This window comes from Aythya fuligula, chromosome 11 (genome assembly GCF_009819795.1).
Source record: "Aythya fuligula isolate bAytFul2 chromosome 11, bAytFul2.pri, whole genome shotgun sequence".
In the NCBI taxonomy this organism is placed as follows: domain Eukaryota; kingdom Metazoa; phylum Chordata; class Aves; order Anseriformes; family Anatidae; genus Aythya; species Aythya fuligula.
The window spans coordinates 5,315,010-5,332,978 of NC_045569.1; the positions used below are offsets into that span (position 1 = coordinate 5,315,010).

Here is a 17,969-nt window from a genome sequence, read left to right on the forward strand (position 1 = left end):
GTGAAGTTTTGTTAATGAGGGCTATAATCCTTGTGCATGTAGTGGAGTAGTAAAACATTTGGCTGTTGATGCTTTACTGAAGGATATATTATTGCTTTGAAACTTTTGTGGGGATAGGATGTTTTTTCATGTAAATTTCAGGGTGTTCTGCTACATCAGTACTACGTGCTGGGATTGTCCATTGATGAATTGGTGGTTTTTAATATAAAGCAAGCACCATCTTTGTGTTCTTTCTCTTAATCTTGAGAACACACATATAAAATCAGAAAGTTAGAATTCTGTTTCCCATTCAAAGTCCAGTTGCCTTTTCAAGCTATTATGCATGTTAGATCCATTCTCTTGAGGAACTAATATCAAAAGGAATGCCAGTTTCAAGTAAGAAAATAATGAGTCTGTTACTGTTACAATGTTCTTAATATTTGAACTATTTTTCTGCAAACAGAACTAGTTTTGCCTTCTTGTATCTACCTCCAAGTTAGTGATTCCAGCACGACAACTTTTCATAGTTTTTTTTGTCTTTGTCAAACACTGATTTCCATGGATACTAGGTGCTATCCCCTCCCTTGAATTGATAGGCTTCTGACCCTTTAGTAAACTGATTTGAAGAACTAGACTGCAGAAAAGGCTTTTACATGTAAGGTTAACATTTCCAGTGATTGAACCCTGTTTTTTTCCTCCCCTGTGATATTCAGAATTGTTGAAATCTAACCTGCTGCTGGATTTTGAGTATTACTAACATTTTATAATACCTGACTTTATGTTGTGGATCAGAACAAGATAGGTGTATTCCATTTGTTTATTTCTTAATTTTTCACCAAAAAAATCTCTTAGCCTTTTATCTTGCAATTTAAAGCTTAATGTGAAACGCATTTCAATAAACATGTGCTCTGTAATTTTGTTGTGATGCAGGCAGATGGTGCTACAAGTGATGACCTTGATTTACACGATGACCGCCTTTCTTACCTCTCAGCTCCTGGTAGTGAATATTCCATGTACAGTACAGACAGTAGACATACATCTGACTATGAAGACACAGATACAGAAGGTGGTGCTTATACAGACCAAGAACTGGATGAAACTCTGAATGATGAGGTCGGGACTCCTCCTGAATCTGCTATTACGCGTTCTTCTGAACCTGTTAGAGAGGATTCTTCTGGAATGCATCATGAAAGTCAAAATTACCCTAGTTATGCATCTCAAGCTCAGCCTCAGCCAAATCTCAGAATAGATTCTTCAGGATTTAAAACAACTGCTTCTCAACCGGTAAGAAAGTGATTTTATATGCTGACCACTGTACATTTACTTCAAGTAGTTTTCTTGTTCAAGCAAACTTGCTATCTTTATAGTCTCCTTACCAGTGTTAACTGCATACAAGAATCTGTCAACAACAGTGTGTTGCAATGAATTGGACAATCATCTTGCACTACGTGTGTTAGTGATTCCCTTTGACAGGAAGGGGAATCAAGTACCATTCTACTTTGTTTTAATGTTTTGCTTTTTTAATGTTCAGCATAATGAATGCCTGGAAGTGGTAGTGCATGATACTTTCAGTACACTTCATTCTACATGTAGCTGAGTTGATCAAAGCATCAAGTTAAATTACTTTCATATAAATCAAAAAAGTCATACAGTGATTCGATAGCAGTATATTTAAAATATTTTAAACACTTCACAGAAAGCAGAAGCCTCACCTGCAGTCCCTTACCTTTCCCCGTCGCCTGAATCAAACCCTGCAACCTCATCAACTTCTGCAGTAAATGCTAATGTAAACCTAACTAATGTCAGACTGGAGGAGCCTACTGCTGCTCCTTACAACTCTTACCAACCACAAGCGGGCCCCTTAAGAACATCAAGTACTGAGGGAGCTCATGTAGTGCTAAGCGATCAAGAACCATCATCCTTATCGCCGCATATAGATCCAGCAAAGGTACCTGTGCCACATTGTTGCGCTGATTTCCTGCTATACATCAAGCTAGCACATGATTTTTTTTCTGTTTTGCCATTATTTAGAGAGTTCCTTCTTTTTTTTTTTTTTTTTTTTTTTAACTCTAGGAGATTATGCAGGTTACAAAACAGTGCATCTAAATTTCTAAGCATCATCTAATGTTTTGTGTGCATGGCTTCAAACTATACACTTTCCACTTCTCAAAAGATGACCTTTTAAATTAGGGATGCATTCTGTATTTTGATTTTATTTCACATGCAACTGTTTCAGCTTGTCAATGCTCTGCTTTTTGTTAATGAGGACTTGATGAAAAATTTCCCTAAAATAATAGTACTTTTTGAAATACTCGATCATGAAGACAAACCTGTTATATTAGGTGACTTTAAATACCTCTACAGCAATGCTTGAATTAACTTTAACACATAAATCAGTTTACTTCTTGAATATCCCTGTCCTGACCTCCCCTATGCAAAAAAGAGGGGGGGAATGACAAAAGAGCAAAATGCAACAACAAAACACAGATATGTGAGAGATTATTCTCTTTTGGCTTCCCATTTTAGTCTACACATATGCTTTTCCTCAAGGATAGGGCTGGAAAGGATCTCTTGAATCAAAGCTTCCTGTGATTGCTGACAACTGCATCAAATTGTTCAACTTCTAAGCAAAATTAAAGCCAATATTTAAAATGAGTTTTAAAATAATCGGTTTAAAATTTCACGCTTTCAATAAAGTTTGGCTCCGTTTACTCTTATTTTTAAATGAAAAATTTGTTTCTCTACTTAACAGGTATACCGAAAGGATCCATATATTAACGAAGAAGCATCCAGACAAAGCTATGTCTTAAAACAGCCAGCAATTAGTCACCCAGTACAGAGACAGGAAAGAGACCCAAATCTGATGTATGAATCCCAGACTCAGTATGCAGAAAAACAGCCAAGTAGGGAGTACGAACAGTCATATAGGTATGATTCTACAAACTATGTAGATCAGTTTTCTCGTGGTTATGACCCTCGACTACATTATGATGATCGCGTGCCTCCCTATGAGGAGCACTGGGCATATTATGATGAAAAACAGCCCTACAATCAACCAAGAACAGCTTACGATAACCAGCCTCCTAGGGATCTTGATTCTAGACAAAACACAGAAGAGAGCACAGAACGCGGTTATTACCCAGCACAACCCCGTTTTGAGGAACCCCCTCAGATGACGTATGATGGCAGACCTCGCTACGAGCATGCACCCAAAAACTTCAGCTTACCGCAGGTGCGATACGAAGATCAACATACTGTTGGATATGACACGCATGGTAGATATAAACAAGAAGCCCAGCCATACCAGTCAGCCATATCTCGATCTCCTGAACCGAAGCAGTACTTTGATCCACATGTGAGGGGCTATGAACAAGGTCCTCCTCAAGCTTATAATGCCAAGGCAGGACAATTTGAGCCTTCTCATAGCACTTCAGGTGTTCCTCTTCCTCCTCCCCCTTCATCGCAAACCAAACCGGAAGTTTTGCCTTCTAACAGTAAACCACTGCCTACACCGCCATCTCTAGCGGAGGAGGAGGAAGATCCAGCCATGAAACCACAGTCTGTGCGAAGTAGGGTTAAGATATTTGAAAGAAGAAGATCACCATCTCTAGAAAAAATGAAGGACCCCAGTGATACATCAGCTGTCAAGGTAAGTTATATATGTTTTGGCATGTGTTTATTTTCTAATTCCTGCTTTTTACTAATGGGACTGTATTGCAAGTAATAAAATACTGTCTTGGAAAGAAAACTTCATTGCTTGTGGAACAGCAACGTAACTGAAGTTTGTTTTAAAAGCAGAAGCTGAAAATTAAAGAGGATCTTACCATTCTGAAGATTTCCCCATTAGTTTTTGTTAGTCTTTAATTCTGATTTAACGTGTGGGAAATTTTAAGAGCATTGTTAGTTTTCTTACTCAGAGGTTCTTCATCTTTCAGATCATAGAATCTAAGAAAATATGCTGTGCTTCTCTTTTCAGCCTCCAGAACTAGCACCGAAGCCTACACTCACAACCATGAGTGGTCCAAAACCAACTTCTCAAAGCCATTATGAACATGACAAAACAACTTACAGGTAGATGCACAACTGATAATTAAAGAGTTTTCAATACAAGTTTGGAGTCTTCAGACAACACAACTTAATGGTTCAAACTGTAAACTGCAGAGTGGAGAGCTGGAGTGTGTCAGTCTAGTTTCTGTGTCAATAGTAACTCAGGGCATAAAGTCAGTTGACATGGACATGATTCCTGAGAAGAGGGAGAAGTAAAGCATAAGGGAAAAGGTAGGATAAAAGATAAGGACTTTCTTTATGCTACATCACAGCTATCATATTTCAAGACAGTACAGGTTAAAAAGGTATTGCATGCAATTTTAAGATTTATGTCCTGATTTATTACTGGTTGGGTTACAAAACAGAATTTTGGTTCACATACTTGTGCTTGTTCAGCTGTGCGAGGCAAACTGTGTATTCTTCCTCATTAGGGCCCCAGAACCACAGAGACCTCAAGTGAAGCCACCTGAAGATATTGTGCGTTCAAATCATTATGATCCTGAAGAAGATGAAGAGTATTACCGAAAGCAGCTCTCGTACTTCGATCGGAGGAGTTTTGAAAATAAGCCGTCTGCACAGGTTCCTGCCAGCCATCATTCTGAGACCACCAAACCAATACATTCACAAAATCAGCTGAATTTCTCCAATTATTCTAAGTAAGTTTGGGGGGTTTATTTCCTTTTTAATTTGAAAGGGGAAAAGGGAGGCATATAGGACTAAAACTGAAATTCTGCTGCTAATAGAATTCCAGGGGTTTGTGGTACCTAATAGAAACTTTGTATTTGCAAAGTCAGTTTCTCTCTTTAGATGTAGCTTTAGTATGAAAACATAACTTTTCTTGGTAAATGAAGTGAATCATTTAGTTTTTGAGATCTTCAAAGAGTTACTTCTCTTTTAACAGCCTGCAAAGTATTTCTTTAGTGTAACTAATAGTGAGTGCTCAAATGTCTTTCAAAGCAGAGGTTAGTTTGTTCCAGTTTTGCATGCATTTTTTTCTGCAGACAGGCTTCTACACACGAGCAGTGTTTGACATTAGGAAACTGAGCCTTTTGGGAACATTGTTGGAGCCAGAATTTAATCTGTTGATGGAAACATCTGCTTCCTGTATTGTTCTGTTTCCTTGACTTGGAACATTTTGATACAAAAATTGTGTGAAAGCTCATAGTTCAGATTTAGCTCAGGTAGAGGACTGGTTGCCTTGCATAAGCTGAATACTTTGTACAGTTTCTCAAACTTTCATAATTGAGTTCAGTTCAAACCATAATACTATGTTTGTAGCTGTTCATGTGGAAAGCTATCATGGCTTGCTGCATGAAGGCTGGAAGTCAGTTGTGTTTTTTTTTTTTTAAGGCTTTGGTTGCACTTCTACTTGAAATTTTATACTATTCAGATCAAGCAGAAAGTCTGGCAAGCTAAATGTAGATGAGATCTTTGGAGTAAAATAATAAGCTAGCTTGCTCAACTTTTATACTGTGACTGTATGTTCAAGCTGTCTTGTGTGTATTCAATACACTGTGTTTCAATGCTTGTCTTAAAGGATTTGAGCTAGGAATCCTGTTCCTGTTTCTGTAAGATGGTCTGTTATCTACAGTATCTTTCATATTCTCAGTTCACAGAGAAAAATCTTTCAAAGAGCTTGATAGGTTTTAAAGGAGTTCGCAGTTCTTTCTAATCAGGAAGTCTCCACATGGAAACTTTCTTATTTAACCTTTTTTTATGCTCAGTAATGAATGTATGTAGTAATCTGTAACCAGTTTTGATTCTTAGTTGAGGATGTTATTTATTCTTTTTCATTTGTCCTGAGTCTCCTGACAGGAAGATTAGAGCCTATTTGACTCGCTATTTAGACATCATAGGAAGGGGCCTGAAAAAAAGAATCTTGGCTGGCCTCAGTGTATTGCTGTAGTGTTCAAACTTGTTCCCACTTACCAAATGTTACCCCATAGAAGGTCCATTTGGATCAGTAAGCACCAGAGTGTGTTAGCTTATAGCAAGTAATTGTGAAGATGGTAGAATTCCTCAATCTGAATCTGCAAGTTGTCCTTACTCTCTGCATTGTTGTCAAACGCAATGGAGAATGTGAGCAATAAATGCAGCGACGGAGTTGTTTGCTGCAGAACAGCTAAGAGCTGGGAGGGATTGTTCCATACTTCTGCCTACCACTTCTGACTATCGTGACATCTTTATTCTTTGCTCACTTCTGGAGTTGTTGTGAGTTATACTTGAACTTTAGGACTTGTACTTACAGAAAGGTGACATCTAAATGGCACAGAGAAATAAAATAGTACTGTTTTTAAGTTCGATACAGTTGCGTATGTTGGTACAAAAATATGTAAATTTCTTCCTTAATGGAAGAATGTAATCCTTAATGGAAATGGACAGGCATGGGAAAGAAAATTTATCAAGGGTAGTCTACTGCAAACAGACAAAAGATGAAAATATTAATGGAAGTAAGTGGAAATAAACTTAAAAGACCACAGCTTGACAGAACTGTTTCCAGAAGCATGCTGTAGTGTGCGTGTTGAGAAACAAAATAACTGACTTGAGAAAGAGTTCATATTTAGGACTATCCTCTTTACCCAACTTCCATTTTATACCCTGTTACTTCCTTGTTCTTTTTTTTCTTTCCTCCTAGTGAATTTCTATAGTGATTGCTATTCTGTGAGTGAACTTGATTAAAAATAAACTTGGGACTAAATTCAAATGGTTCAGCAGAAACTGCTGATTACGCCATTGCTTATTCCTATATAGGCCATATAACATATAATCTATATGATGCATTGTGGGTACTGAGGACAGATACTATATTTTTTCAGTTAAAAATATTGTTAAACATTAAGTTATGAAAATTGGTTACTGTTCAGTAAAGAAGTAATGATTCTAATTAAAAGTGATAATTTTGTTGATAAATAAATAGAGTAGGAAATGGCTTCAGAAATAGCACAACTTCAATTACAAGAACTTCATTTATACACTCAAAAGCTACAAGAGTTTTATTGTAGATGTGTTTTGTTACATACAGATTCTTAACAATGCTGTTGAAGTTGTGGCTAGCCCCTAGTCAAGGAGTGTGCAACAGAAGAACATGCTTTGTATTGTATCAAGCTCTTGTGGTTGAGTGTGTGTTATCACTGTCTCTTATGCTCTCGCCATCAAAATGTACAGCCATATGCTGCCTGCTGCCTTCTTTTTTTTTTTTTCATTTCCTTGGGAAGCTGGCAAGCAGCTCCAAAAGGTGTGGAGAGTGACTTCTGGCTTTTGCGGGTTTTATTCATGTCTTTCTGCAGGTTAATATTCCTCTCTGAGAAGCAGTCATTGCAGGTGGGCAGTTTTCAGGGAAGGCAGCTACTACCCACCTGGAATGAAGACAGCAGTGAACAGCTATAACTTCTGTTACTGGATAAATTGCTTTATATAAAAATCTATGTGAAAAGGAGTTTCTAAAGCAGATTTAAATTGTGCTGTTACTTTTCCAACATTGATTTTTAAAGACTTGCTCATACCAATGCTGTTCAGTTTACTGAGCATCACATTCACGTGGTCTTGAAGCAGACTTTGAAAAGTTGCTCAGCCCTCTTCTTAGTTTCATAACATTCTCCTCTGAAGTATTAAGACTGTGACTATTGAGAATTGTTGCCTGTTAAGTTTTTATGGGTGTACAGAAAGTGAAGGGATGATGGAAAGCTGTCCTAATGTAAAATGGATTTTACATAAAAGCAAGTTAAATGCTAAAAATGGAGCAAAGGACAGCTTATCGTTCTCTTCTCTGTCTCTCCAAGTGTGCTTAAACACTGTTACGATGTTTCTTCAGGAATTGTTAAACATGATCAGAAGCATTTTAGGGTGTGGTCTTTGCTATTTGAGCCAATAGAGCTATTTAAATACTTGCTATGAGTGTACCCTCAGAACATAATCTGTAATATACAGAAAGTGGCTAGTTTGGTATGTTGAGACACAAGAGGTGGCCCATAAACAAAGTGGCCCATAAACAAGAGATTGTTAGCATTTTAGATTTGTTTTGCTCACTTCTTCAATACATCAAATAACAGTTTGTTTGTATGGATCTGAACAAATAGCTTAGTGTGATCTCATTCTTATTTTCAGCATCTGTCATTGTGAGGCACTCAGTGCCTAATGCACTGACAATCTCACATTAAATATAGTAGGCGATGATTGTACGTATGCATATGGTAAAAGTATTATCAGAAACATCACTGTTAAAAATATTTTCATTGTTGAAAGAACCTTGTCGTATGAGAACTGCTAGGACTTAACATTAAAAAGTGTGAAGAAATAATGTGCTTAAGATAGAATGACCGTTTTTCTTTCATTCTTCTATTGCTGTTTGCTTTGCCATCACCTAGATTTCTTGGCTCTTACACTAGCTATGACTACTTGAAAAGGAACATCAAGTGGTAAGACTGTTGTTGATGTGAGGATGTTTTCAGGTGTCCTCTCACTGTTACATTTCATCACAGGCATTATGTGCACTTAAAATTTCAACACATGATTTCTGAAAGTTAGTGCAATGTACTGAAGTCCAAAATTAAAAGTCTTTGTGAAATCTTTCATTTCATGAAAGAAACTCTTTTGGAACCATACTTCTAGTATGAGCAAGAAATATTTTGAAAATAAGATTTTTAAAGTTATCTACATTATGCACATAAAGCTAGTGAAGCTTAAGCTGACTGCATTTCTAATTAAGATGGCATTGTTCAAATACTAGGTGTATTTAGAAAAGTTATACTAGAACCCATCCTTTTTCTGGCTAATTATGCTTTTCAAAAACAATTCACCAACCCCCCAAAAAAAGTTGATTTATATTGTTTTGAAAATAGAAAACACTTTTAAAAATTGAAAATAACCCTAAACAAATCTGAAAAGTGAAGATCTGTAGGTAATCATGCAAATACACCTGAAATGTCATCTGCCTTTCGTTTGCCATGGTTTGTGTTACTAATCTTAAAATTCAATGTTGTCTTGAAATCTCTTGTGCTTATCAATGGATGTTTCTATACTTGAGACAAGATAAGAAGTGTTTTAATGTTTATAGGAAGAGATGGAAATGAGGTGATCATAGAAGAAAACTGTAGCAGAAGCTCAGAGCCCTGAGGAAACTGAACCATCAAATGTTTCTTTCCTTTATTTCATCAGGGGGAAGACAACTGATGCAGAATCAATGGATAGATCTGTTGGTGAAAAGCGCTATGAGCCAGTCCCTCAAGTCACAACTCCTCCTCCTGCTCCTTCAGTACAGTACACACAACCTCAGTCAATTAACAGTCCTGTCCTGTCTCTCCCAGCCCATCACAAGCCTGCCCTTTCTGAAGGTGAGCAATTAGAAGGCTAACTTGCCTAACGTATAAGTATCATTTCTCAGGTGCTTGTGTGGATGCTTCAGTATGTCCACACTGGTAGCTATGTTTCCATTTAACTTATATTTGGAATAATTATTTCTGGAAATAACTTACTACTATATTGAAGTTGAATTTTATTGAATGATTTGAGGATCTTGTCTGAAACACTAACTTCTAGGTGTCATTAGTAACTATAACTCTCTCTTCCATACTAAGTGGTCTCAGCAAAAATGAAATAAAGTTTTCAGTACTTAAAGATGTCTTTCTCAGTGCTTTTGGATGAGAATTCTTTAGTCATGAATGTTCCCTTTTTGCATCCTTAAGAGGAATGCCCAGTCCAGTTGAATTTTGCAGTTCCGTGTGAGTGCACAATAGTTTTTTAATAATGGTTTTCTCTTTTTTCATAGTATAAATCAGTCTAACTGTTTTATTAAATACTATCCCATTTTATCTACCATGTATCTCTTTAGTGCCATGTAAGATGATTTGCTGGAATGTATGAAATGGGATAGAAGATCTAAGAACTGAACCTACACATACGTATTTTAGATAATAAATCAGGAATAGAATAAATGGTCTCCCTAGGTCTAGTGTATGTGACAAGAAATTCTTGATCATTTTTGACAAGTTCTGGTGTTTTTATTTTTATTGCAGTTAACTCTGTCTCTGACCCTCCTCCACCTCAGAATAAGCCAGCCATTTTCAGATCCTCTAGAGAGGACACTGTGCAGTCCACTTTCTATCCTCAGAAAAGCTTCCCTGATAAAGGCCCTGTTAATGGAACTGAACAGATTCAGAAAACAGTCACTCCTTCTTACAACCGCTTCACAACAAAACCTTACACTAGTGCTGCAAGGCCCTTTGAGCGTAAGTTTGAAAGTCCTAAGTTCAACCATAATCTCTTGCCAAATGAAGCTCAACATAAACCAGAGTTGCCATCCAAGTCTCCAAATTCTCCTCAACCAGTTTTGAAAGCACACAGCTCATCGCAGCCTCCTGAATTTGACAGTGGAATGGATACCTTCACTGTACAGGTCGACAAGCCTAAATATCAACCAAATAATGTTAATGCTGTGCCTAAAGCCATTCCTGTAAGGTAAGCTTCTTGGTTTTTGTTTCCACTAGTATGTCTATACAACTTAATATGTGAAACCATACAGCTTATTTTTTCTTGTGCTTTCCAATGCTTTCAACTTCTGTTGATGTGAGTCCATAAACCAAGATAGGTGGAAGATTGAAACTATGATTCTAAAATTGTGTAATCGAAGAACATTTGCAAAGATATTTAACGTATGTCCAATGTTTGTGTCATTTTGCATCCTATCACTAAAAAATATGATTTCTTTCCCAATTCCCATAATATAATTATAAATCCTCTGGTAGATAATAATGACTTGTCTTTCTAATTTGTTTCTAGAAGACAGTTAATTCCTAAGGGTAGCTGTTGCACCAACTTGTATTTTCTCAGTGTGCTTAGAGAAAAAGTTCTTGGTACACTTGTATACAAGATATTTCAAAAGTAATTATAAAAAGAAACCATCAGTTCAGCAGTTTCATCATGGTTCTCTATACGTTAAGACCAAATATTAACTGCTTTAAAAGCACCTAGCATTTTCCTAACACATTTGTGCTTTAAGAATTATGTCAACAGTAAATTATAGTACTCTAACTGCAAACTCTTGCTGAGTTCTTAGATGAATAATCTTTTCCAAAGTTTTATTATCCTGATTTCTAAATAATAATGAATAAATCACACTTCATCTTATTTGCTGTTTAAGTAACTCAGAAATGTAGTAGAAGAACAAATCATATTCGCTCATAAACACTTGAGGAATGTTTTTAATGCTGTGCAGTTGCAGACTGCAGAAATACTGGCTTCCTTGATTAGAATACTTTTGCAGGCTGAAATCTGTTCAGACTAGCTATTGGATAAGATAATATTCTGTATCTCTAGTTATATCCTGACAACCTGGAAAAATCTGTGTACTTTTAAGGGCTTTGTTTTCCAAGTATGTCTTGCAGCTGTTAAGTTTCTACTTCCTTAAAGCTGAAAGAAGGCTCAATGGGGCTTGAATAAGCGTTATTACTTGTTATGTTAGTAAAGTCATAATAGAATTTGGGGAGGAAAAAGATCTTTGGATGTATAATACCTTTGTTTTTACTAAGCTGAACTCTGTAGCAGGGGACAAGCTGTTTCAGTGTAATCCCAGAGGTGAGCGTTTGCAAACATAAGATTCAAGTGGTCCAAACTTTTGCTCTAACTACTTTCTGGACACTTCCAGTGTTCTATACTTCATTTTTTGTTTTATTTTTGTGAAAATGTCCTCTTCTCTTGGCAGAAGTTGAACTACTTGGATCTTAGGCATTGTACACAATTGAGTATGGGACACAGTTACTCTTCTGAAATCAATACTAGCATACTACTACTAGGATATGCACTAATAAAATTAGTCGGAGGGAAGTGTGCCACTGACTTGCAGGAAGAAATACTGATAAAACTGCTAGGCTTCATCTCTGTTTTATAATTCAGCCCTTCAGCACTAGACGATGAGGAGGAAGAAGACGGACACACTGTTGTAGCCACAGCAAGAGGTGTATTTAACAGCAATGGTGGTGTATTGAGCTCCATAGAGACTGGAGTTAGTATTATTATACCACAAGGAGCCATTCCAGAGGGAATAGAGCAAGAAATATATTTCAAAGTCTGCAGAGACAACAGTATACTTCCACCTTTGGACAAAGAGAAAGGTAAGAACAGTCACTGCAAGTTGTTCTGTTACTTAATATTAATTATTTTGTGACAACAGCAAAATAGAATATGAAAATATGTTCATATACTCGAAGGCATTTAATGTATTTCTACATGTAGGTACAGAATATACACCTCAGAAACGGGAATTAGAAGGAAAAAATTATTCTGCTTGATATTGGAAGTTGGAAGCAAGATAGAGGCCCTAAATTGTAACTAGAGAATATTTAATTTATTTCAACACCTGAAAATATTCAGCAGTTCAAAATATTTTTTAAAACTTGTATAAAGAAAAAACAGCTTCATGTTTAAAAAAAAAAAATCTTGATTTTTCATATAAATCACAGTATATTCCTGACTGCCTTAATAATGGAAGTTGAGTAGTATGTCGTATTTGAGTGATTAATTTTCCTGTAGTCTTTTGTTCACGCCAACACTTAAATATGTATGAAATTCTGCCCTGCCAGATTAATTTATTAATTTGATTAAAGTAGTAAAGGGTTTAACTTCATAAATGTACAAATGAAGTATTATTTGCAATAAATATGCAGTTACTTTATAATTCAAACATAAGATTATTTGGCTGAGGAATATGTTACGTTTTGTTTGGAATTTTAAACTAAAAATAGGCCTACACGTTTTGATGTTCTGCCTTTTGACTCTTAGGATAAGGGGTCATAAGCTTTTCAGCTGCAGGAGGCTTCTTCCAGCTCAGTGTGCCATAAATCCATACGAGTAGGAATAACATCATGAGCCATTACAGAACAAGCAGCTAGAACAAGGTTGCTTACGGATTTGAGGATTTGTTTCTTCTGATGTAGATCTTGAGGTTGTCATATGTATCATGGAAAAGTCACTTCAGTGCCCTGAAAGGGACAACAAGGAACAACTTCGGGAAGTGTTGTTCTTTACTAACAGGTCAAAATGATGGTATTTCTCTGTAAAATTGAGTAGCTCTACAATGTAATTACGTAGTAGTCTGAACTTATTTTGAGAAGAATGGTAAGCAGTTTTTTTTCTCTTAACTGTAGGTGAAACACTTCTTAGCCCCTTGGTAATGTGTGGGCCTCATGGACTAAAATTCCTGAAGCCAGTGGAGCTGCGCCTGCCACATTGTGCGTCTATGACCCCTGATGGTTGGTCTTTTGCTCTAAAATCCTCCGACTCCTCGTCGGGTATGCTGTCCTCCCTCTGTCCTTTTGGGGCTTTTGGGTGCTATCGTATAATTTAAGTTAATTTGGCTAAAGGTGATGCTGTATAATATAAAGGACTTGATCATTGTATTTGTGTCAAACTCTCCCATTTCACTTTCATTACAGATGTCTTTCTTACATTTACTCATGGTGCAAATTCATTGCTAAAACCATGTTTGACAGCAGAAAAACAGAGTAATATCTTTAGTCTCCTAAATATAATCGTATTTTTCTATTCTGTCTTCTTTCTTGAGGACTGCTACAGCTGAATACACTTGAAATGATATCGCACTAAAATTGAGAGGAAATGATTATGTACCTCTGATTGGCCTTTGTAACATAACTGGTGTTTGTCTGTTGCTTAATTAACCATATAGGTCTCTGGCAAATCTTAATCTGCATGCTCATAAATCATGACTTAATGCTTGTTAACTGTTTCCATGTGTGCAAGTTGATGCTAACAATTGGGTCATTTAAGAAAACTGTAGTGTTTCAGTAAAAGCATTTACAATTCATTCTAACGTAGCTGGATTTTACACAAGACTTTTCTTGCTTGCTTCTGCCTATTTTTCCTCTACCGCCTTTTATCCAGAAGTTTCTGGTGGATAGTAAAAGTTGCAACTAGGTTGCAATTTTATTTACCTGTTCATTTTACCTCACTGTGGCTTTCTGGGAACAGAGAGAAAATGCATTGGCTGAAATTGTCATTTAGAAGCCTGTGCTCGAATTCCGGGCAAATTTCAAGCAATTTCATGAAATGGCTATGAGGTTACAAAGACTTAAAAACAAAACTGAACCAAAAAAGTTTGCACATTTGCGTGGGGGAAAAAAGTCTTAAGGTTTTATTCAGCTACCTTCAAAACTTATGGTGGAGGACATGAACCATTACTATGTACATATGATCTAAGTAACGACTGAACAATGTACTTCTGTATACAGCATTTAAGCCACCATGTATGCATATCTTCTGTCACTAATGTATCTATCACTGTCAACACCAAAGCACTGATGCTTTGAAAGATTAAAGCATCAATCTCCTTGACGGGGATTCAGTAACCTAGAGGTATTAATGGCAATAATTTTTAGTTTTTATAAGATAATATATGCATGTGTTGCATGCATCTATTTAACAATGTGTACACGGCTGCGTTAATACACGGATGCATAAATGTTAGGGTCCCTAAAGATATGACACTGATGTACAAAACTGACAAGATTTTTTGTAACTAATAGCACCTGTTCATGAACTTACTTGAAGTGAAGGGAGAGGACTCAAATGATCTAAACAATAACTGAAGTTACTGAGACATTTTTCTCCCTTTCTAAAGTGGGGTGGGGTGTGTGAGTGTGTGCACATCTGAGTGTGAGAGCAAGAGCGTGTATATTTAAATGTGAACACTTTCTGTATTGTAAATATAACACCACATTCTGTTAATCGGAAATGGGATGTATATCATAACATTGCTCTTTTGAGACAAACTTTAAAATTAGGCAATTCTGTCTTATGATATGTAAGTAGACCATACTGTGTCTTAAATAAATAATTGTTTTCTCTCTTTTTAAGTAGTTGCTTATGGGACTCTGATTTTTCAGGTGGCTTTATAGTAACAGTTTATAGAACTCTGGGGGTTTTTCCTCTCTTCAGTCGTCTGTTCTGCCTCATCTTTTCTGAATGTATCCATGTTCTGTCCTAAAAATGACATTCATTTGCACTTACTAACATCCTTTCTGCTACACTGAAGCCTCATATACTGATGTTTTACAGTTAAACCCCTTCAAATGCTTGAATGATTCTGGAATTAAAATAGAAAGCCTTTATGGTCACACCGACTATAACGTATTAGAACAAAATACTGAAGGGTAACTTTTTCAAAGCAGTTCTATGTAATTATGGGAAAAACATTGTCAGCAGCTAGAGGTTGCAGTGACTACAGTCTCATCCTCACTATATATTTCAGAGGAAAGGCTGGAAAAGAGGACTCCTACAGTCCTGTTCTACCTTTCTACTAATGTAATGCATCTTGTGAGTTTTGAGACTGAGTGGAACTTCCTGCATCTATAAAATGAAAAATCCTCCAGCATTAATAAGCTTCTTAACTGAAATAAGCAGTTTTGGCTGGCTGCAGTAAACCTGTTTGTATTCTGACTACACAGGCCGCTTGTACTTCTTGTCTGTACATCAGATGTTGCCATCACTCAGTGCATTGTGTACTTCATGTTGTTTTCATGAGTTCAAGAAAGTTATGTGGAATTTACATCAGTCTCATTTAATGCAGAGGTCTGTGGTGTATACAGTCTATGTGGCTGGGTTCTCCAACTTGTTGCACATTTTTCTAGAGAGGTCTTTGAATGCCATTTATCTAGAAGGCTTAACAGAGAACTTGAGTGCATTTTTCTTTATTCTACCATAGTGGCACGATGATACTTTTTCTGTAGGAGTTGCATTTAGTAGTAGCTTTAGGTGGTTAAAGGGAAAAAAAAAATCTCCAGTTGAAGGAGACAGTTGAGTATGCAGTTAGGAATGTAACCTTTGTCTGGTGAGGTTGCAGCTGATGACTCGCACTTGCAAAAGAATATTACACAGCACCTTTGACCATGAGTGGAGAAGTTCTGTTGTAAAAGTATATATCAGCAATTTAGAATGCTTTTTAGAACGTCAGTATTTCAGGCTTTTAAACTGCTATACTGGCTGTAGCTGCAAAATAATTTCTATTCTGTCTTCAATAATTTTCCTACTAGAAAATAAAACTACCAGTGTGTCAGTGCTTAGTTACAACGTAACTTCTACTTCAACTCATTTGTAATCAAAATTATTCCAAGGAACTTCAAATGCATCCTGATCATGGTAGCTTTTAAAATTGTCCAATTTTTCTTGGCCATTCAGGAGAGAATCAGTGCGTGTTTGGTTAACTGTTAATGCTTCTGAAAGGGAGAGCTCTATGGTGGTGCTGCAGAGTAAAATGTCTTGTTCTAAGCAGATGCTGTGACTGACACTCAGGAAATGTTAAATACATCTGATCTATCCTGTATTGTATGCAAATGAGTTTAAAATAAAATAGTCATGTACCAGCTGTAAGTTGAAGGGGAAAAAAAGACATGTTGATTCAGAACTCCTATCCAAAAGCTTGGTTGTTTCAAGATGTGCACTGTTTGACAGCAGATACTAAACACCAGCATTGTGTTTTCCTCCCACAGGTGACCCCAAAACCTGGCAGAACAAGTCTCTTCCTGGGGATCCAAACTATCTTGTTGGAGCAAACTGTGTCTCAGTCCTAATTGACCACTTCTAAATATTAAGTTAGCTGACTGAGTAAATAATGTGAAACTGAGATGGACCTTACATATAAACTGAACCACTCTATCAAGTATTAACTGTTCTATAAGTGATAATGGATCTTAGTATTTAAGCATCTTGCTTTAACTAACAATGGTTTAGCAAGTACACTCTTTGAACCATGGTCACAATACATGCCACAAGCAGGGAGTGTACAGTGGGAACAAGGTAGGGTTCTTGCAGGTTCTGTATGCTTTGGTTTGTTGGTTGTTATTTTGTTTATTCTTTTTGCTTTTGTTCTAAAGGACACTACTAGTATTTCATAGTTTAAAAACTTAAAGTACCAATGGGACTATATGCAGAGGAACTGAATTTGGTTTGTTCTCCACTTGCAAAACCACAGAATTTGGCCTGCAGTTTTAGTACTGTGTGTTTTGTAATCCACAAGACTACATTTTGGTCTCTAGTTTTTAAATGACTTTCCATGTACGTGTCCAGCGAAATGGCAGTCAACTTTGGTAGCACAGTTTAAATGTTTCTCTCTGAGAGGCCAATACAAACACATCTATCTACCTATTGTATGCGGAAACATTGTCATAAGAATGGGGGAGGGGGAAAAGCATGTGGGTGACTATGGTTCAGTTGCCTCTGTGGATCTGTAAATTAACCACATTATTACAAACCTATTAACCAGCAGGGATGCCTTACCCTCATGTTTTTAATAGTCTTAGCTCTCATAGTTCTCTGTATTTAGTTTGTATGGCTTTTGTGCTTACCTAGATAATATATCATGAGAGACTGGGGAAAGAGAGGAACAAAAAAAAATTGTGAATTTGGTTTAGAGAATGAGTACTGTTTGTTCATCAGTCAGAAGAGAGCCAGAAGAAAATGATGGTATGTTTTCTGCTATGCATTTGAAAAATTTATAGATGTTATAGACGGCTTGTATATAATGCGTGCATACCACTTTTGTTCTTGGTTTGTAAATTAACTTTTATAAGCTTTACCTTTTTATATATATAAATATATATAAAAACAAACAAAGTTTCTTAAGGATATCTTTGTATTCTCATACCTTTTGAGCCTTGAACTTTGACATCTGCAGCAATAAAGCAGCATTTCTACAATATACAAACAAGGACATTTTTTAAAAATGCACAAAGTTGTTACCTTTTTAAGTGCTGCATTTAAAGAATATAAGTCGGAATTCTCTACTTTGATTAAATTCTTGAAAAGTATCCCTACTGTAATTTGTCGTAAGGATGCTGTACTATGTGCCCTGAAATGTATTTTTTTACTAATAGACAATTTATTACGGCACATTGGCACTACTACTGTTTAGATAATATACCACTGCATTCTGTTAATGA

At 36.5% G+C, this 17,969-nt stretch overlaps 1 protein-coding gene across 6 annotated transcripts in view; it reads left to right on the top strand.

Moving 5' to 3' along the window:
* TJP1 (tight junction protein 1) overlaps window positions 1–17,655 on the top strand; it is a 159,271-nt gene extending 141,616 nt beyond the window's left edge. For 2 of the 6 annotated variants that reach the window (XM_032194863.1, XM_032194867.1), the window contains 10 exons: window positions 910–1,263; window positions 1,676–1,927; window positions 2,732–3,628; window positions 3,956–4,050; window positions 4,458–4,682; window positions 9,181–9,356; window positions 10,038–10,479; window positions 11,914–12,131; window positions 13,164–13,307; window positions 16,521–17,655. In XM_032194863.1, coding sequence (XP_032050754.1) covers window positions 910–1,263; window positions 1,676–1,927; window positions 2,732–3,628; window positions 3,956–4,050; window positions 4,458–4,682; window positions 9,181–9,356; window positions 10,038–10,479; window positions 11,914–12,131; window positions 13,164–13,307; window positions 16,521–16,615 — 2,898 coding nt within the window. In that variant the 3' untranslated portion in view covers window positions 16,616–17,655. The remainder of the gene's footprint in view (window positions 1–909; window positions 1,264–1,675; window positions 1,928–2,731; window positions 3,629–3,955; window positions 4,051–4,457; window positions 4,683–9,180; window positions 9,357–10,037; window positions 10,480–11,913; window positions 12,132–13,163; window positions 13,308–16,520) is intronic. The other 4 variants (XM_032194865.1, XM_032194864.1, XM_032194866.1 and 1 more) reach the window with 4 other exon arrangements.
* Window positions 17,656–17,969: the final 314 nt, after the last annotated feature.